This window comes from Microcaecilia unicolor, chromosome 7, assembly GCF_901765095.1.
Source record: "Microcaecilia unicolor chromosome 7, aMicUni1.1, whole genome shotgun sequence".
Taxonomy (NCBI): Eukaryota; Metazoa; Chordata; class Amphibia; order Gymnophiona; family Siphonopidae; genus Microcaecilia; species Microcaecilia unicolor.
Genome location: NC_044037.1, coordinates 128,060,820 through 128,082,588, shown reverse-complemented (window position 1 = coordinate 128,082,588; position 21,769 = coordinate 128,060,820). Strand labels below are relative to the sequence as shown.

General features: G+C 43.6%; 1 protein-coding gene across 1 annotated transcript in view; it reads right to left on the bottom strand.

Annotated features, from left to right (window-relative positions):
• Window positions 1-21,769, bottom strand: part of COL18A1 (collagen type XVIII alpha 1 chain) — a 782,170-nt gene that overhangs the window by 96,224 nt on the left and 664,177 nt on the right. Inside the window, exons 22-23 of the mRNA XM_030210084.1 lie at window positions 21,433-21,507; window positions 9,768-9,869 (exon numbers count right to left, since the gene is read on the bottom strand). Coding sequence (XP_030065944.1) covers window positions 9,768-9,869; window positions 21,433-21,507 — 177 coding nt within the window. The remainder of the gene's footprint in view (window positions 1-9,767; window positions 9,870-21,432; window positions 21,508-21,769) is intronic.

Here is a 21,769-nt window from a genome sequence, read left to right as displayed (position 1 = left end):
TAGGCGGAAACAGGAAGCTGCATCAGAGGGAAGGGTGTAGGGCCAACATGAGCAGTGTGTATTAGTTGCCTATCGCTGCTGGTGAAAATCTGCTATTTAAAAGGTATACGGGAGAGGGGGGATGTTTGAGAGACCATATGGCATGCAGGCGAGAGAAGGAGAGACCAAATCACCTGTGGGACGGGGCAAGGTTCTTCTGCCCACCCATCTTGGGCCCAGGCCCACCCAAAATTGGGTGTCTGGCTACACCCCTGATCTGGACTGCAGGTTCTTTGCCAGCACCCTCCTTAAATCTAGCTTTATTTGATGGACAAATATTCCAGTAGCCTCTTTCAAATATTTGGGGATTATAATTGATTATGCCCTCTCTTTTGGCCCTCAGGTTTCTTCAGTACTGTCAGTACTAAAGACATGCTTTTTCTTTCTTCAACAACTTTGATCTATCAGGAATCTGGTTGATTTGGAATCTTTGTGTACCTTATCATATGTATACATTAGTATTCAATATGATTACTGTAATATCGTCTATGCAGGTATCACAAAGAAAAATTTAAAAAGATCACAAACTCTTCAGAACACCACAGCTCGCATTATCTGTTGAGCTTCCAAATATGACAGGACCAATCCCCTCTTACAACGTTTACACTGACTTCCTACAGAATATAGAATTAAATTTAAAATCATTATCCTGGCACACAAAACCTTTTACATGGCTACTCCTTCCTATTTAGCCACTTTGATCATACCATACTGTACAATCTCTTACTGATAATAGATTGATTCTTCCACCACTTTCTAAGGCTAGATGGGAGTCTACTCGTGCTTCGGCTGCCTTCTTTCTTTCCCTAGCGCTATGGAATTCATTACCTCAATCTATTAGGCTGGAGAAGTGCTACCCGCTCTTTTGCAATACTTTGAAAACACATTTTTTTTTCAACTGGTTTTGGCCCTCAGTGATTTCTCACTCATTTACTTGGGCAGGTACCTGCAATGGGGAAATATAAGGGATGTTTAATGATAAATTTTAGCTTTTGTGAAATTAATTTTGTATGAATGGATTAGTGATTCTTGTTCACATGGAGTTTGTTTACTTTCCTATAATTTTATGGAGTTCTTTTAGTTATCTTAATGTTTTATACTATGTAATGTAAACCATTCTGGCTTGCTTTGCAATTATAACAGTATAGTAAGAATAATAAGCGATAAAAACACTTCCCCTAGCACTCTTTCCCATCTTGTGGCATGTGTTGTATCTTCTGCTCAGTTTCTGAGCCTGTCTCTTACCTACTTATTTGATTTAACTGGAAAAATATGATATCTTGTACTCTTACAGAACTCTTACTTAGTTGAAAAATAAACACCTATAAATACAGTTATTCCTTAGCTGATAACTGTTGTTCCTTTATTCCTGTCAGACCAGTGGAAACATACCCTCCCCTCCAGCAGGAGAAGACAGAGCAAATCTCTGCTTCATTCACCATATATGCTGGTGCTGCAGGTAGCTTGTCAGTATTCTTTTAGCAAGCTGTCTCCAAAGCTGAGCCCTTAGATCTTATTACCTAAAACTCAATATTCACACATATACCCACACATTTTTCTCACAAGGCATGCAACCCATAAGTACATAAGTATTGCCATACCGGGAAAGACCAAAGGTCCATCAAGCCCAGCATCCTGTTTCCAACAGTGGCCAATCCAGGTCACAAATACCTGGCAAGATCCCAAAAAAGTAAAAAACATTTTATACTGCTTATCCCAGAAATAGTGGATTTTCCCCTAGTCCATTTAATAATGGTCTATGGACTTTTCCTTTAGGAAGCCGTCCAAACCTTTTTTAAACTCCGCTAAGCTAACCGCCTTTACCACATTCTCTGGGAACGAATTCCAGAGTTTAATTACACGTTGAGTGAAGAAATATTTTCTCCGATTTGTTTTAAATTTAGTACATTGTAGCTTCATCGCATGCCCCCTAGTCCTAGTATTTTTGTCCATCTGCACCTGCTTGTTTCAATCCGTCTGTACCAGCTTCATCTAGTCCGTCTGTTCCGGCTTGTTCCAGTCCATCCGTACCAGCTTCATCTAGTCCGTCTGTTCCGGCTTGTTCCAGTCCATCCGTCCCAGCAAGTCAAGTCCGTCTGTTTCTACTTGTTCCAGTCCATCTGCACCTGCTTGTTCCAATCCATCTGTACCAGCTTCATCTAGTCCATCTGTTCCGGCTTCTTCCGGCTTGTTCCAGCTTCCTCCAGTCCGTCTGCTCCAACTTCTTCCGGCTTTTTCCAGCTTCCTCCAGTCCGCCTGTTCCAGCTTCTTCCGGCTTGTTCCAGCTTCCTCCAGTCCACCTGTTCCAGCTTCTTCAGGCTTGTTCCAGCTTCCTCCAGTCCGCCTGTTCCAGCTTCTTCCGGCTTGTTCCAGCGTGCTCCAGTCCGCCCATTCCAGCTTGTTCCCGTCCTTCTGCTCCAGCTTGTTCCAGTCCGTTTGTTTCAGTGTGCTCTGCTTGTCAGTCCATCAACTTGCCTGCCTATCAGCAACCAACCTACCTACCAGCAACCAACCTGCCTGCTTGTCCATCAACTTGCCTGCTTATCAACCCACTAACTACCTCCCTGCCATCTAGCCTGCTCAACCACCTAACTGCCTCCCGCCTGCCTTCAAGTCTGCACAACTACCTGACTGCCTCCCTGCTTACCAGCCCATTAACCCACCTGTCTACCACCTCACCCATCACCTGCCTGCCTCCCTGACCACGGCCCCTTTACACATTCTCTTCATCGCCCTGTCCCTGCCTAATCTTTTCCCCCTCCCCCCACCGCTGTCTACCGTAGGATCTCACTGCCCATCCATGTCCTCTCCGATTCTGCTCACTACTGCATTACCCTACCCACCCCCATCCCTCATCATCCCACCATCTCTCCTATCCTCCCCCTCCCTCCTAGCTCTCTACATTCAACACTCCCTCCCTGCCATTAGCCCATCCCCATTCCTAGTAAGCTCATCCCGTTTGTCGCCTTCGTCGCCCTACCTCCCCCGCCCTCCTCCGCACTCTCTTGCTCCTCCTCCTACTCTCTGCTGGAGACATCAATCCCAATCCAGGCCCCCCACACACGTCCTCCTCCTATCCATGCAAATGATTCCGTGATGTCTCCAATCTCGTCTCTATTCCCCTCCTTCCCCCCTCGTCCCTCCCCTTCTCATGTGCCCTGTGGAATGCCCACTCGGTCTGCAACAAACTGTCCTTCACCCACGATCTCTTCATCTCTCATTCCCTTCAACTGCTCGCCCTAACTGAAACCTGGCTCTCCCCAGACGACTCTGCCTCAGTCACTGCCCTTTGCCATGGAGGTTCTCTCTTCTCCCACACTCCCCACCCAGTTGGCCGCGGTGGAGGCGTCGGGCTACTACTCTCGCCCTCCTGTAGTTTCCAACCCCTCCTCCTACCGCAGTCTCACTGCTTCTAATCCTTTGAAGCACACTCCATCCGGCTATTCTACCCATTGCCACTCAGAGTGGCAGTCATTTACCGCCCCCCCAATAAATCCCTCCCTTCCTTCCTCACTGACTTCGATGCCTGGCTTTCCGTTTTTCTTGAACCCTCATCTCCGTCCCTCATTCTCGGAGACTTTAACATACACGTTGATGACCAATCCGACCCTCACGCTTCCCAGTTCCTCACTCTAACATCCTCCTTCAACCTCCAGCTATGCTCCATCACCCCTACTCACCGAGACGGCCATTGTCTTGACCTCGTCCTCTTCTCTACCGGCTCTCCCTCCAATTTCCACGCTTCAGCTCTTCCTCTCTCCGATCATCACCTGATCACCTTCACACTTCGTCACCCCCCCTCAGCCCCGTCCAACTTTAACCACTACTTCCAGAAATATCCAGGCTATTGACCCCCTCACCTTATCCTCTAGTATTTCTAATCTCCTCCCCTCCATCGTGTCCTCCGAGTCTGTCGACAAGGCTGTCTCCACTTACAATGCCACTCTCTCCTCTGCTCTGGACACCCTCGCACCATCCCCCTCCCATCCCACAAAGCGTACTAATCCCCAGCCTTGGCTGACCCCTTGCATCCGTTACCTTCGCTCCTGCGCCCGATCTGCTGAACGCCTCTGGAGGAAATCTCGCACCCACTCAGATTTCCTTCACTACAAATTCATGCTATCCTCCTTCCACTCCTCCCTATTCCTTGCAAAACAGGACTATTACACTCAATTGACCAATTCTCTCAGCTCCAACCCCCGTCGTCTCTTCGCCACCCTTAACTCCCTCCTCAAAGTGCCCTCCGCTCCCACCCCCCTCGCTCTCTCCTCAATCACTGGCCGATTACTTCCGCGACAAGGTGCAAAAGATCAACCTTGAGTTCACTGCCAAGCCATCTCCTCCTCCTCTTCACCCTTCAACCCTCTCCAACCAACCAACCCAGGCCTCCTTCTCCTCCTTTCCTGACATCACCGAAGAGGAAACTGCTCGCCTTCTTTCCTCCTCGAAATGCACCACCTGTTCCTCTGACCCCATCCCCACCAACTTACTTAACACCATCTCTCATACTGTCACCCCCGCCATCTGTCATATCCTCAACCTCTCTCTCTCCACTGCAACTGTCCCTGACACCTTCAAGCACGCTGTAGTCACACCTCTCCTCAAAAAACCATCACTTGACCCTACCTGTCCCTCCAACTACCGACCCATCTCCCTACTACCCTTCCTCTCCAAAATACTTGAGCGTACCGTCCACAGCCGCTGCCTTGATTTTCTCTCCTCTCATGCCATCCTCGATCCACTTCAATCCGGTTTTCGCCCTCTACACTCGACAGAAACAGCACTCTCTAAAGTCTGTAATGACCTGTTCCTTGCCAAATCCAGAGGCCACTACTCCATCCTCATCCTCCTCGATCTATCTGCCGCTTTTGACACTGTCAATCATGATTTACTTCTTGCCACACTGTCCTCATTTGGGTTCCAGGGCTCTGTCCTCTCCTGGTTCTCCTCCTATCTCTCCCACCGCACCTTCAGAGTTCACTCTCTTGGATCTTCCTCCACACCCATCCCCCTATCTGTTGGCGTTCCCCAGGGATCTGTCCTTGGACCCCTTCTCTTCTCAATCTACACCTCTTCCCTGGGCTCCCTGATCTCATCTCATCTCATGGCTTCCAGTATCATCTCTATGCTGATGACACCCAGCTGTATCTCTCCACACCTGATATCACCGCAGAGACCCAGGCAAAGGTATCGGCCTGCTTATCCGACATTGCTGCCTGGATGTCCAACCGCCACTGAACATGTCCAAGACCGAGCTCATCGTCTTTCCACCAAAACCCACTTCTCCTCTTCCCCCACTTTCTATCTCCGTTGATAACACCCTCATCCTCCCCGTCTCATCTGCCCACAACCTCGGAGTCATCTTCGACTCCTCCCTCTCCTTCTCTGCGCATATCTAGCAGATAGCCAAGACCTGTCGCTTCTTCCTCTTTAACATCAGCAAAATTCGCCCTCTCCTCTCTGAACACACCACCCGAACTCTCGTCCACGCTCTCATTACCTCTCACCTTGACTACTGCAACTTACTCCTCACCGGCCTCCCACTTAGCCATCTATCCCCCCTTCAATCTGTTCAGAACTCTGCCGCACGTCTTATATTCCGCCAGAACCGTTATACTCATATCACCCACCTCCTCAGGTCACTTCACTGGCTTCCAATCAGATACCGCATTCAGTTCAAGCTCCTCCTTCTTACCTACAAATGCACTCAGTCTGCTGCCCCTCGCTACCTCTCTACCCTCATCTCCCCTTATGTTCCCGCCCGAAACCTCCACTCACAAGACAAATCCCTCCTCTCAGTGCCCTACTCCACCACCACCAACTCCAGGCTCCGCTCATTCTACCTCGCCTCACCCTATGCTTGGAACAACCTTCCTGAGCCCTTACGCCAAGCCCCCTCCTTACCCATATTCAAGTCTTTGCTGAAAGCCCACCTCTTCAGTGCTGCTTTCGGCACCTAACTCTTACCTTTCAGGAAATCCAGACTGCCCAATTTGACGGCCCCTATCGGACTGACTGTTCATTTGTCCTTTAGATTGTAAGCTCTTTGAGCAGGGATTGTCTTTCTATGTTAAATTGTACAGCGCTGCGTAACCCTAGCAGCGCTTTAGAAATGTCAAATAGTAGTAGTAGTAGTATTTTTGGAAAGCATAAACAGACGCTTCACATCTACCCGTTCAACTCCACTCATTATTTTATAGACCTCTATTATATCTCCCCTCAGCCGCCTTTTCTCCAAGCTGAAGAGCCCTAGCTGCTTTAGCCTTTTCTCATAGGGAAGTTGTCCCGTCCCCTTAATCATTTTCGTCGCCCTTCTCTGCACCTTTTCTAATTCCACTATATCTTTTTTGAGATGCGGCGACCAGAATTGAACACAATATTTGAGGTGCGGTCGCACCTTGGAGCGATACAAAGGCATTATAACATCCTCATTTTTGTTTTCCATTCCTTTCCTAATAATACCTAACATTCTATTTGCTTTCTTAGCCGCAGCAGCAGCACATTGAGCAGAAGGTTTCACCGTATCATCAACGACGACACCTAGATCCCTTTCTTGGTCAGTGACTCCTAACGTGGAACCTTGTATGACGTAGCTATAATTCGGGTTCCTCTTTCCCACTTGCATCACTTTGCACTTGCTCACATTAAACATCATCTGCCATTTAGACACCCAGTCTCCCAGTCTCGTAAGGTTCTCTTGTAATTTTTCACAATCCTCCCGCGATTTAACGACTTTGAATAACTTTGTGTCATCAGCAAATTTAATTACCTCACTAGTTACTCCCATCTCTAGGTCATTTATAAATATGTTAAAAAGCAGCAGTCCCAGCACAGACCCCTGGGGAACCTCCACTAACTACCCTTCTCCATTGAGAATACTGACCCTACTCTCTGTTTTCTATCTTTTAACCAGTTTTTAATCCACAATAGAACACTACCTCCTATCCCATGACTCTCCAATTTCCTCTGGAGTCTTTCATGTGGTACTTTGTCAAACGCCTTCTGAAAATCCAGATACACAATATCAACCGGCTCACCTTTAGCCACATGCTTGTTCACTCCTTCAAAGAAGTAGTAGATCGGGGAGGCAAGATTTCCCTTCACTAAATCCATGTTGACTTTGTCTCATTAATCCATGCTTTTGAATATGCTCTGTAATTTTGTTCTTAATAATATCTACCATTTTGCCCAGCACCGGTCTATAATTTCCTGGATCTCCTCTGGAACCTTTTTTAAAAATCGGCGTTCCATTGGCCACCCTCCAATCTGCCGGTACCAATTTCGATTTTAAAGATAAATTACATATTACTAACATGATCTTCCCTCTCTCCCCCCTCTCTTCCAGAACCCCCAATTACTTGAATGTGTTCCTGTTCTGATCTGGCAGGACTCAAGGAATAACACTTATGAAATCAAGTAAGGCATAACTATACTTTCCTCTTCATCCATGCCATATCAATGTGATGTACAAAAGGCTCTTCATCTGGGCAGGAGGAATCCACTTCAGTCAGCAGGACTGCTGTTCCAAAGATGACTTGCTTTCTGGCCCTCAATTCCAATAGGAAGTGAGCCTTTCAGCTTTTATCTTACCCTCTGACTCCACCCTGTGATGTGGCTGCACCTGATTGCTTCCTCCTAAGATCCTCTGGACCAAATGGGCCTTGAAGAAGCCTTCCTCTGATTGGCTCTTTACATGTATATACACCCTATAACTTCCAGTAAACTTTGCCCTCCGAGTGCCTTATCTGTTGATATTTTTGTTTGTAGCACAGGCCTGCTTGTTTGACTGTGAACCTTTTCTCCTTGTCCTGCATTTGCTTGCTATTTGGATTTTTCTCTCTTCTGGTTTATCTCCTGTCTCTTACCCCGCCTCACATTCAGAGTCCACTCCACTCTGCTGGAACACCCATGCTGTTAGTCCTGGCAGCTTCTGAGTTATCACAGGGTTCAACTTAAAGGGAAAGGAAGTTGTTAGAGGTGAAAACACACCCCTTGATGACTGGTGTTCCCCTAGAGTGGGTATAGCCAAGATAGCTTTCAAGTCCTTTGAAGCTTTGATTCTGTGTGAGCCATATGTCACTATGATAGTCTCTCTGTCAACCATCTGGCCAAAGTGCTTTCAAAACTGCTTCACCCTTTCTGGAGACTTCATATAAAAATATGTAAAGTCAGACTGAAGACATGACTTTTTAATCAAGCTTTTTCAAGTTTTAAAATAGTGGGTATATGCTTCTTGGATCTAGCATTTTACATCCTGGCTATAAATTCAGCCACTTTTAGTGACCGGGAACATGTGCAAGCTTTCCTCAGTCCTCCTATTTTTAACCTCAGTTTTTTAATTTATGGTAACTCACTTCTATATGCTACTGTTCCTCAGAGTGATTTCAAGCTTTACAATTTTGTTGAAGTTTGTGTTATGTCTTGAATGCCATACATGCACATTATAATTTGGCTTTTATTATCATTTATAGGCTTTTTATTGGAGGAAGGTTGTTTGACTCAGCAGACTCGTGATCTTACTGTACCTCTGATGCAGGTTGAAGCCAAAATGAGGCAATGTCAGGTGTTTGTGTCTTCAATAAATTGGTCTGCATGCCATACTGCTGCCATCTTTTGTCTAATCCAGCTATTATCCTGGTCTCTCCAGATAAGGGTCTAAAGCTCCAAGATCCTCTTAGCCAGTGTAGCCAAGATGGACTTTTTGAGATATCATGCACAGATGCTGCTTTGAGGAGCTCATATGTAGATTCTCCTAGAACGTTGAGGACCAAATTTCAAGCCCCTGGTGGCACTACCTATCCACAAAAGAGGCCCGATATGCTTGGTCCCTCAAAGGAAATATATCAACTACCTATGTGTTAGCAGGGAAACCATGCTAATCACTCTCAATAGCGTGGTATATTCTAACAGAAGTAAATGTCAGGCCTCGCTTGAACCCAGCCTGCAGAAAATCTAAAATGTTTGGGATCTGGACCCTCCATGGGGAAATATGCTTCTTCCTACACTAGGTGTCTAAAAACCTCCAGATTCTGATATATGCCAAGGAAATATACCTTCTTCCTTGTTTTCAGCATGGTCTCAATCACAGGCAATAAAAACCCCAACCTCCTTAGCCTTGCCTTTTAAAGAGCCAAACTGTATGCCTTTCCATGCTGAGCAGAGCAATGCTTGACAGGCTATCTGCTGCATGGGTATATATAGTGGAAGAAGCAGGAGTTTGCTCCATCTCCTCCTTCTAGAAGAAGGGTATATTCCCACTAGTCTGGACTAGTCTGACTTTGGCAAAGAGAATTTACTGTTTATAAGCACCCAAGAATACAATCTCTACTTATAAGATGACAACTTTCAGTATAGCATGCTGGCTTAAATAATAAACTATTACATTAGTTTATTAGAGAAAACCTTTCTGTATATTCAATGTTTATGCATATAAGGTTTTTTTTTAATGTATTTTGCTATTTATTGTAGTTCCTGCAAACAAAGTAGTTCACATAATAAAACAAACAGAACACAGCCAATGAAACAGGAAAACAGCTCACTAACAATTAAACAACAACATAATTAATAAAAATCAAGCTAAACAACAAATAAATTTCTGTTCTTCTCTGCTCCTTTCTTTCTTATATTACCTTTGAACTTTTTTTTCCTGTTTAACTCATTCTCAAACTTAATTCGACACACAGCATGTATACTAAGCTTATTCTAATGGGATAAACACTTGAACTTACCTGAGGTCCGGGTGCTCCGGGGGACCGATCCAGCTGAAGGAATAATACCCCTTGGGCTGGTTCACCTTTTTCACTTTCTGGTCCAGCTTCCCCTTTCTCTCCCTATAAGAAAATTGTATTTTAGCAAATAAAACAAAACTTCTAACAATATTTAAGAACAGCAAGACAGGAACACAGACACAGAGAAATGAGATGCATTGGTTTTCCATTGTATACACTACCCCTCCCAAATCAAATTTACAATATAATAAACATTACAAAAAAAAAATGCAACAAAAATGAAACACACAAAATTTACTAATGTTTCCATCCTTTCTCAAAATCCATAAGAATGCCTAAGAAAAAACTCATGCCTTGCATAGCTCTCTCAAGAATGTTAAGAAAATTATTAATATTAACTGCAAAGAGATATCACTCTAATGAAAAAGGACCACGCAGGGCAATGCGGTTCACTTAGAGGCCCTGTTTACTAAGGCGCAGTAGCCTAATATAGGGCTACCACATTTCTAAAAGGACAGTACGCTGGATGCGCTGAGGCAATCCCACATAAGTTCCTACTCTTGCACACTAGTCACACACTGGAAAATATTCTTTTTATCTTTCCAGCATGGGAGGCGTGCCATGGCAGAGAGTAGGTGTACCTGCGCTAATCAGGTAGCATGGGCACATTACCGCACACTACCCCAATTAGTAGTGTGGGAGCCCTTACACTTCCTAAATAGGTGGTGGTAAGGGCTCCCATGGTAATGGCCACACGGCAATGGAGAAATTAGTGTGTGGCCATTACAAAAAAGTATGGCAAGGTGGCCATTTTACTGCTGCACTAAACGTGGCTGCAGCAAGTGGAAAACCCACACACTGACACCAGCGCCGGCCACTTTTTAGCGCAGCTTGGTAAAAGGACCCCTTAGTTTCCAGCAACTTTATCCTATTTAGGTACTAGAGTAGGTGAGATGAATGCAAACTGTGTTCTGGTATAGGAGGACATACACAGGGTAAGATGATAGCCAGTGCTAAATTATTCATAACTTTATAGAAAAGAAAAATGATCTTGAATTCTGTCTTTTGAGCTACTGAAATCCAATGGAAGGCCTTCAAAATTCGAAAAATATGTTCACTTTTTTGTTCCAGATATTAGGCAAACAGTGGTATTTTGAACTAACTGAGCCTCACAGTTGATACTTAGGGTACACAACAGCAGTGGTATACCTAGGACTTTATGGACTCTGTGGAAAAATTAAGATCAGCCCCCTTTTATGGCCATCTCACTTGAAGGATTTCTGAGTATACAAGGCCTTCATTTAATCTTTTACCTTTGGCCTTTGTCTGTTTTTCTTATCTGGTATGTCCTATGTACACTACTTTAATATTGAATCCCTCTTTCTAAAAGGCTTCACTAAGGAGCCTTCACCTCCCTTATCAGTTAGGGAAAACATGTTCTGACTGGTCATCCTGGCTTGTCCTGCTGGGGCCAGGCACAGAAAGAGTGGAATTGCACTATGCTCTAGTACGTTTGGAGTCTTTTCTAGGCGCTTTTTTTCCTTTTCTTTCTTTCTATGTTTTTTTGCTCCATTGTTAAATCTCTGTGAACTATATGGGTTTAGTTGCAAGTCTCTACAGTCCAGACCCTTCATACCCCCTTCTCCATGCATGTGAAGCAAGTAACTGCCAAGAATACTTTCTACCTGTAACCAGAAGCTTTGTAGCTGTATACTCTGCTGGTATCATATTAAAGGTATTTATCGTATTTAGTTCCGGGGTGAATATGTACGACTCTGTAGTTTTATGCATATTTGTCATTTGAAAATACAAAAGAACCCACAAGGTGTTTAGCAGGAGTCCCTGCTGTTCTAAATTAGCATTGCTTGGGGTCCCAGTGTTTCTGTTCTGCTTTTCCAACTCTCTTTCCAAGTTCTCTTGTTCTTTTGACATTTCTTCTCTATTTCCATTATCCATCCTTACTCTGCATCCCTATGCATTCTGTCCAGTGACTCCCTTATGTGTTCCTGTCGCTATCCTTCCCCATGTTTAGCCTTTGCCCTTTCAGTGTCCCTATCTTCCTTTCATATTCAGCACCTCTCATTTTCAAAAGAGAAGGACATCCATCTTTCAACATAAATTGGAAGATGGCGTCTTCTCCAGAGACATCCAAATCGGTATAACGAAACCCGATTTTGGACGTCTCCACGCAGTCCGTCGCAAGGACGTAAAATTTCAAGGGGGCATGTCATAGGCGTAGCAGAAGGCGGATACTTGGGCGTGCTCTACACTTGGACGTCTTTGACCCATAATCGAAAAAAGCAAGGACGTCCCTGACGAACACTTGGACTTTTTCACCCGGACGTGTTTTTATTACGAAAAAGGCACAAAAAGGTGCCCGAAATGACCAGATGACCACCGGAGAGAATCGGGGATGACCTCCCATTACTCCTCCAGTGGTCACTAACCCCCTCCCACTCTCAAAAAACATCTTTAAAAATATGTCGTGCCAGCCTCAGATGTCATACTGAGGTCCATGACAGCGCATGAAGGTCCTTGGAGCAGTTTTAGTGGGTATTGCAGTGCACTTCAGACAGGCGGACCCAGGTCCATACCCCCTACCTGTTACATTTGTGGAGGAAACAGCGAGCTCTCCAAAACCCACCACAAACCCACAGTGCCCCCCTTCACCCATAAGGGCTATGGTAGTGGTGTACAGTTGTGGGTAGTGGGTTTTTGGGGGGGCTCAGCACACAAGGTAAGGGGAGCTATGTTCCTGGGAGCATTTTATGAAGTCCACTGCAGTGCCCCCTAGGGTGCCGGGTTGGTGTCCTGGCATGTCAGGGGGACCATTGCACTACAAGTGCTGTCTCCTCTCACCTCCAAATAAATGCTGGCTCCTCCCACCTCCAAATGGCTTCCATTTGGACGTTTTTGACATGGACGTCTTTGGTTTCAAAAGTCACCGAAAGTCAGAAACATCCATATTTAAGAATTTGGACGTCTCTGATGGTATTTTCAAAACGAAAGATGGACGTCCACCTTTTTTCAAAAATACGGTTTTCCCCGCTCCTGGATTTGGACGTTTTGCAAGGATGTCTAAATCGCAACTTTGACGTTTCTTTCGAAAATGCCCCTCCACGTATACTAACAATTTATATCTGTTGCCTCGGACAGGGTCAGATTTAAGGCATTGGTAAAATACACACATACTTTAGGTCCAAATGTTTAGAGGTGCCTTATAAGATTGTGATATGCTCAGGACTCGGGTTAGGACTACTAACTATCTGGATTTTTTCAAGATTCAACAGATTTTTGCAATAATGTCCAGAAGGTAAAAAGATGGCTAATGTGTGTGGACATTTTTCTCACTGTAATTCTGATATCTGCCATTCTCTAGTCCTCCCCCCACCCCCTTTACTTCTTGTGAGTGAGCCTGCCCTGTTTGCTTCCAGTGGGGGGAAGCTGTGCTGTACAAGTAAAGTTTCTGCATGTAATGGAGGATGGTAAAGAACTATAGCTGCCCCTTCACCCATGCCCCAATACATTTCAAAAAAATACTGGACTAGGTTGGATACCTATAACTCTTCTCAATAATTTCTGTTATTGCTAGATACTTTGGCGTCATTGCTTTCCGTGTTTAGTTTTGTCTTTTTTTATGTTCGCTTATGTGAAAATTCTAATAAAGAGACTAGAACTGAAAAAAAAAACAAAAAGCAAAATAAAAAACAACAAAAAAACATTGAATATCCAGGTCTAATTCTGACTGTAGAAGACAGCTTTTAAAAATGTCTCTGCTCATCATGGGCCAGTATCAACTGGCATGAAGCCTAAAAGGTAAGGTTTAAAAAAAAATGCTGACTGCTGCCAGCTGAATATCAACTCATAAGCTATTAATTTATAGATTTTCTATTTGCTATATACTTTACCGCAATATTAATCTACTGCTTTGAGATTTCAACATATTTTTATGCATTTATGCTGTTTGTGATTGTCTGGTGTTATTACATTTGTTATTAGTATATTTCTCATTTTATATTTTGCTCTGAGTTCTTAGGAAGATGGGGTGATTCACAATGTTAAATTTATACATATTTATTTATATGACAAGCAACCACTTTTCCTAGATCATCATATCTGCATGTATAAGAGATAGTAGAGTACCATATTTCCCAGAGACAAATAGTGACAGTGTAAGGCAAACGTTTTTGCCCAACTATCACACTGTTTCAGAGTTTGGTAAAGATCGAAAAGAATTCTGGTAACATGAAATTAGAAGAATAAAAATTGTTCTCCATACAGCAGTATGCAACTTCCAGTCCCTGTAGGTCTCAAACTGCTTAGGTTTTCAGGATACCCCATGCAAATCACTTTCATGCGTATTTGGTGGGGCTACATCCATGACCTTTTTATCTCTCGTACTCTCCATCTGCTTGCCCTAACTGAAACTTGGCTTTACCCTGAAGACTCTGCTTCAGTCGTGGTCCTATGCAATGGAGATTATCTTTTCTCCCATACTCCTCGCCTAGTTGGCCGCAGAGGTGGTGTCAGGCTACTACTTTCACCCTCTTGTAGATTTCAACCTCATCTTCCACCTCAGTCTCACTGTTTTTCTTCCTTCGAAGTCCACTCCATCCGTCCATGTGCTCCTCTGCCTCTCCGAGTAGCAGTCATTTATCGACCCCCTGATAAGTCCCTTTCTTGCCGTTCTCACTGACTTTGATGCCTGGCTTTCCTTCTTTCTTGAACCTTCATCTCCTTCCCTCTTCGTGGGATTTTAACATTCATGCTAATGATCCCTCTGACTCTTATGCTTCTCAGTTTCTTGCTTTAACATCCTCTTTCAATCTTCAACTGTTGCTCCCTGCCTTGCATTACCAGAATGGCCACCGTCTTGATCTTATCCTCTTCTCAAACTGCTCACTCTCCAGTTGCTGTGCCTCAACTCTTCCCCTCTATGACCATCATCTGATAACTTTCACACTTAAACACCCTTCTCCCCAGTCCCATCCAATCTTAAACCAATACTTTTAGGAATCTTCAGGCTATTGAACCCTTCTACTCTGTCTTCCAGTGTTTCAAATCTCTTCTCTACTACTATGTTATCAAGTCTGTCAATGAGGCTGTCTCTTCCTATATACTATTCTCTCCTCTGCTCTGGATACTCCCCACTCCTCCCATTCCCCGTTCTGTAAAACATACCAAACCCCAGCCTTGGCTGACCTCTAGAATCCGCTACCTACATTCCTGTGCCCGCTCTGGCCGAACGCTTTTGGCTGAAATCCCGTGCCCATAGCTGACTTCATACATTTCAAATTCCTGATGAACCTCTTTCCAGTCTGCTGTTTTACCTTGCCAAACAGAACTTTACATCCAGATGAGAAATTCCTCGTTGGCTCAGACCCTCGACATCTCTTTGCCCACACTGAACTCTCTCCTCAAAGTGCCTTCAACGTCCAACTCCCCCTTCACTTTCCCCCCAGACTCTGGCTGAGTACTTTCATGATAGGTTCACAGGATTAAACTTGAATTCTCAACCAGGTCACCTCCACCTCTCCTTCCCTTAGTCCATTCTTTCAACCCTCCAACCCCTGCCTCCTTTTCTGAAATCACTGAAGAGGAAACTACACATCTTCTTTCCTCCTCGAAACTAACTACTTGCTCCTCTGACCCTATTCCTACCCATCCTACTTAACACTCTCTCTCCAACTGTCATCCCTTTTATCTGTCATGTCCTCAATCTTTCACTTTCCGCTGCGACTGTTCCTGATGCCTTCAAACATGCCATAGTCACACCACTCCTTAAAAAACCTTCATTGGACCCTACTGTCCTTCCAACTATCGCCCCATCTCCCCTCCACCCTTTCCTATCCAAGATACTTGAACGTGCTGTTCACTGCCGTTGCCTCGACTTTCTTTCAACTCAAGCTATTCTTGATTCACTTCAATCTGGCCTTCGCCCCCCTTCATTCAACTGAAACAGCGCTTGCTAAAGTCTCCAAATGATCTGTTCCTGGCCAGATCCAAAGGTCTCTAATTCTATCCTCATCCTTCTCGATCTATCTGCTGCTTTTGACATTGTTGATCACAGCCTACTCCTTGATATGCTGTCCTCACTTGGATTTCAGGTCTCTGTTCTATCCTGGTTTTCTTCTCATCTCTCCCAGCGTACCTTTAGTGTATACTCTAGTGATCACTCCTATTCCACTGTCAGTTGGTGTACCTCAGGGATCTGTCCTGGGACCTCTTATTTCTCCATCATACTTCGTCCCTTGGTTTCAGTATCATCTCATGGTTTTCAGTATCATCTTTACGCTGATGACTGAGCTTCTTATCTTTCCTCCTAAACCAACCTCTCCTCCTCCCCCATTCTCTATTTCTGTAGATAACACTCTCATCCTTCCTGTCTCATCAGCTCGTAACCTTGGGGTCATTTTCGACTCCTCCCTCTTCTTCTCTGCACATATTCAGCAGACTGCTAAAACCTGTTATTTCTTTTTCTATAATATCACCAAAATTCGCCCTTTCCTTTCTGAGCACACTACCAGAACCCTCATCCACACTCTTATCACCTCTCGCTTAGACTATTGCAACTTGCTTCTCACAGGTCTCCCACTTAGCCATCTCTCTCCTCTTCAATCTGTTCAAACTTCTGCTGCACGACTAATATTCTGCCAGTGTCGTTATGCTCATATTAGCCCTCTACTCAAGTCACTTCCTATCCATTTCCGCATACAGTTCAAACTCCTCTTATTGACCTATAAGTGCATTTACTCTGCAGCTCCTCAGTACCTTTCCACTCTCATCTCTCCCTACATTTCTCCCCGGGAACTCCATTCACTGGGTAAATCTCTCTTATCTGCACCCTTCTCCTCCACCGTTAACTCCAGACTCTGTTCCTTTTATCTTGCTGCACCATATGCCTAGAATAGACTTCCTGAGCCAGTACATCACGCTCCATCTCTGGCCGTCTTCAAATCTAAGCTAAAAGCCCACCTTTTTGATGCTGCTTTTAACTCCTAACCCTTATTCACGTGTTCAGAACCCTTATTTTATGATCCTCACTTTAATATTCCCTTATCTCTTGTTTGTCCTGTTGTCTGTCCTAATTAGATTGTAAGCTCTGTCGAGCAGGGACTGTCTCTTCATGTTCAAGTGTATAGCACTACGTACATCTAGTAGCGCTTTAGAAATGATAAGTAGTAGTAGTAGTAGAATGAAAGCTCAAGTGACTGATGCAAACGGGGAATGAAAGCTGCCTACCTCTGTCTTCATAGAGAGACTTCGCAAGAGAAACAAAAATGGAGACCTATTCAATACCTTGTTTCCTGCTCAAAAATATTAGGGCAAGGATACAAAGGGAAGGCAAGAAAAAGTAATTCAGAAGATAAATAAAAATAAAATAAAATAAGAGAGTAAAAACTGATTAGGAAATTCAGTGGATAAAATGAGAAAATTACTGATTGACGGCAGGCCTAAAAACAAAAAACACTGAACGGCAAACTTTGGAGTCTACAGAAACACATTTAACTGGTCCAGTGGAAAAAAGGAAACACAGAGAAACTGCATAGGCACAGAAGTGTAGAAGTACTATGTATATGTAGAAACAAATTGTACCATTTTACAGAAAGCTCAGGAAATCCATTATTCTCAGTGCCTTAAGAACATAAGAACTGCTATACTGGGACAGACCGAAGGTCCATCAAGCCCAGTATCCTGTTTCCAACAGCGGCCAAGCCAGGTCACAAGTACCTGGCAAGATCCCAGAACAGCAAAACAAATTTTATGCTGCTTATCCCAGAATATGCAGTGGACTTTCCCATGTCCATCTTAATAATGGCTTATGACCTTTTCTTTTAGGAAATTATCCAAACCTTTTTTAGACTCTGCTAAGCTAACTGCTCTTGCCACATGCTCTGGCAACAAAGTCCAAAGTTTAATTACACGTTGAGTGAAGATATATTATCTCCGATTCATTTTAAATTTACTACTTAGCAGCTTTTGTGTGTACCCCCTAGTCCCAGTATTTTTGGAAAGAGTAAACAAGTGATTCATATCTATCCGTTCCACTTCACTCATTATTTTATGTACATCTATCATATCTCCCCTCTGCTGTCTTTTCTCCAAGCTGAAGAGCCCTAGTTACTTCAGCCTTTCCTCACAGGGAAGCAGTCCCATCCCCTTTATCATTTTTGTCGCCCTTCTCTGTACATTTTTTAATTCCACTATATTTGTTTTGAGATGCGGTGACCAGAACTGCACATAGTATTCGAGAAGCGGTTGTACCGTGGAGCAATACAAAGGCATTATAATATTATCAGTTTTGTTTTCCATTTCTTTCCTAACAATTCCTAACATTCTATTTGCTTTCTTAGCCGCCGCCGCTGCACATTGAGTAGAGGGTTTCAACGTATCATCAACGATGACATCTAGATCCTTTTCCTGGGTGGTGACTCCTAATATGGAACCTTACATCACGTAACTATGGTTTGGGTTCCTCTTTCCACATGCATCACTTTGTACTTGCTCACATTAAAAGTCATTTGCCAGTCTCCCAGTCTCGTAAGGTCCACTTACAATTTTTTACAATCCTCTTGTGATTTAACAACTTTGAATAACTCTGTGTCATCAGCAAATTTAATTACCTGCCTAGTTATTCCTATCTCTAGATCACTTATGTTAAAAAGAAGCGGTCCCAGGATAGACCCCTGGAGAACCCCATCATTTAACCCTACTTTCTGTTTTCTATCTTTTAACTCCACAATAGAACATTGCCTCCTATCCTATGACTTACTAATATCCAAGAGTCTTTCATGAGATAGTTTGTCAAATGCCTTTTGAAAATCCAGATACACAATATCAACCGGCTTACCTTTATACACGTTTGTTCACTCCTTCAAAGAAATGTAGACAGTTCACAAGGTTGTGGATTGGTGAGGTTCCCTGGACTAAATCCATTTTGGCTTTGTCTCATTAATCGATGCTTATGTATATGCCCTGTAATTTTGTTATTTATAATAATCTCTACTATTTTGCTCAGCACCGATGTCAAGCTCACTGGTCTATATTTCCGGGATCATCTCTGGAACCCTTTTTAAAAATCAACGTTATATTGGCCACACTCCAATCTTCCAGTACCATGCTTGATTTTAAAGATAAATTAAATATTACTAACAATAGCTTTAAAAGTTCATTTTTCAATTCTATTAGTACATAAGTACATAAGTATTGCCATACTGGGAAAGACCAAAGGTCCATCAAGCCCAGCATCCTGTTTCCAACAGTGGACAATCCAGATCACAAATACCTGGCAAGATCCCCCAAAAATACAAAACATTTTATACTGCTTATCCCAGAAATAGTGGATTTTGCCCCAAGTCCATTTAATAACGGTCTATGGACTTTTCCTTTAGGAAGCCGTCCAAACCTTTTTTGAACTCCGCTAAGCTAACCGCCTTTACCACATTCTCTGGCAACAAATTCCAGAGTTTAATTACACGTTGAGTGAAGAAATATTTTCTCCGATTTGTTTTAAATTTACTACATTGTAGCAAGTGTGAACAGACGCTTCACATCTACCCGTTCAACTCCACTCATTATTTTATAGACCTGTATCATATCTCCCCTCAGCCGCTTTTTCTCCAAGTTGAAGAGCCCTAGCCACTTTAGCCTTTCCTCATAGGGAAGTCATCCCATCCCCTTTATCATTTTCGTCGCCCTTCTCTGCACCTTTTCTAATTCCACTATATCTTTTTTGAGATATGGCGACCAGAATTGAACACAATATTCGAGGTGCGGTCGCACCATGGAGTGATAGAAAGGCATTATAACATCCTCATTTTTGTTTTCCATTCCTTTCCTAATAATACCTAATATTCTATTTGCTTTCTTAGCTGCAGCAGCACACTGAGCAGATGGTTTCAACGTATCAACGACGACACCTAGATCCCTTTCTTGGTCCGAGACTCTTAACGTGGAACCTTGCATGACGTAGCTATAATTTGGCTTCCTCTTTCCCACATGCATCACTTTGCACTTGCTCACATTAAACGTCATCTGCCATTTAGAGCCCAGTCTCCCAGTCTCGTAAGGTCCTCTTGTACTTTTTCACAATCCTCCCGCGATTTAATGACTTTGAATAACTTTGTGTCATCAGCAAATTTAATTACCTCACTAGTTACTGTAGGGCTATTTCCCTGTGAGTCTCACTCTGCTGGTCTCAGCCTATGAATACAACTATATCAAGATGGGGTCTGTGAACTATGACCCTGTATTTCAGTCAGCAAGCAGATTCAACTTTCTGTTTGTGTCAGCTCTCTGCTTGTGGTAAATCACTGGCAGGCCTGGAAAAACTCAAGGACATGCAGTGGGCTACCTTCCCCCCCTTTTACCTCCCTGATAAGGAAAAGGGAGGCAGACCATGGCGCCAGCAAGCCTGATGAGAGACAGGAATGCCCATCACAATGTAACAATTTGAAGGTCAAGAAAAGGTCGTTTCTTGCTCAGGGAAGGAGCTGGACAAGATCATGATTGGTTGCTGTCTGGTCACCTGAGAATCGGGGACTGGAAGAGCAGGAACGAGAGGTTAAGAAAAGGGTCTGGCAGTTGTTGTGGGGTTCGCCTGGAAGACGAGGAGCTGGTCTGGGGAGCTGGAGAGAAGACCAGCGAGACCTGAAGTGGTCCACAACCTTGTGACCTGTCTATCTGAAGAAAATACCTGTTGGTCCAGCTGTACCGGCCAGAGCGACTGTAATCCTGCTTGCTGCAGAGGGCCTGGGCTATTCTCTAAGACTGACTCGCTGTGGAAGACAGTTTGAGTCAAAGGGCGAAAACCTGTGCCAACCTCATCTGAGAGACCACCCAAGAGTCAGCTCGGTGAGAATTACAGGGATTTATTTCCGATTAGTCTGGGATAAGTGAGTGGGTTCTTACCTCAGCAAAGGTGGGTTAGTTCAGAACTGTGGTCAGGAAGATGTGCTGCTAACTGTATTACTTCATGACCTAGTCAGTTACAAATCGGGATTGTGTATAACCTAGTAACCAGTGATAACAGTATTTTAGTTAGACAATACATTCTATAGTTTTCTTATCAGCATAAGGTCTTTATATTTGTACCTAAGCCTTATTGCAGAGTGTATCATTTATATTTTCTTATCTTTATAATAAATTCTAATATATATCAGCTGTGACTTTTCTTTATCACAGTTCTCTACAACGGAAGGAAAGTTCTGGTGTAGGCACCAGAAGAGGCAGGTTCCTGTAGAATAATACCCCTAGGCAGAGCTAAGAAGTTGTTTAGCCAGACTTCTGTAAACGGGAACCTTGGAATTACTCATTGGGTAGCTTTTCCCCTAAGAGTTATTTATTTATACATGCTTACATTACTCCCATCTCTAGGTCATTTATAAATATGTTAAAAAGCAGCAGTCCCAGAGATGGTATACTCTGGGATGTATACCATCTGGTCCTGGCGATTTGCTACTCGTCAATTTGTCAAATTGTTCCACTAAATCTTCCATGTTTACAGAGGCCCACTTTTGAAATATAGTGAATGTGTCTTCAGAAAAAGAAGAAAATCTGACTAAAAGCAGTTTAAAAATACATGGAAAACTAAAAACAAGAAGAAAAACAGTAGTTGCAGCAGTCCAATGAGCATCCTCCTCTTTCTTTCACTCCGGATACTTACATTACCACCATATGGGAATACTTTAGGCGCAGAGGGACCTGGAGGACCTGGGAGACCCGGGGGACCCGGGGGACCCTGAGGAAAAAAAAGAATCATCAGAATTATTTAGAGATTAGCTTGCAAGATATGGAAATTTACATCAGCAGATTCTTAAAAGAACAATTATAGCTACTTTTCTTAGATTTATTCAGAAATACCTTTGTTGTCATACTATTAATTTCTCATTTATTTTTTACTTCCCAATTGCATAACTTTATTGCAGACAGCTAACTGATTATATTTAAACTTCTTAGTAACAGTACTGTTGCCTTGGTGTTTGAATCTTCTAGTTGATGTT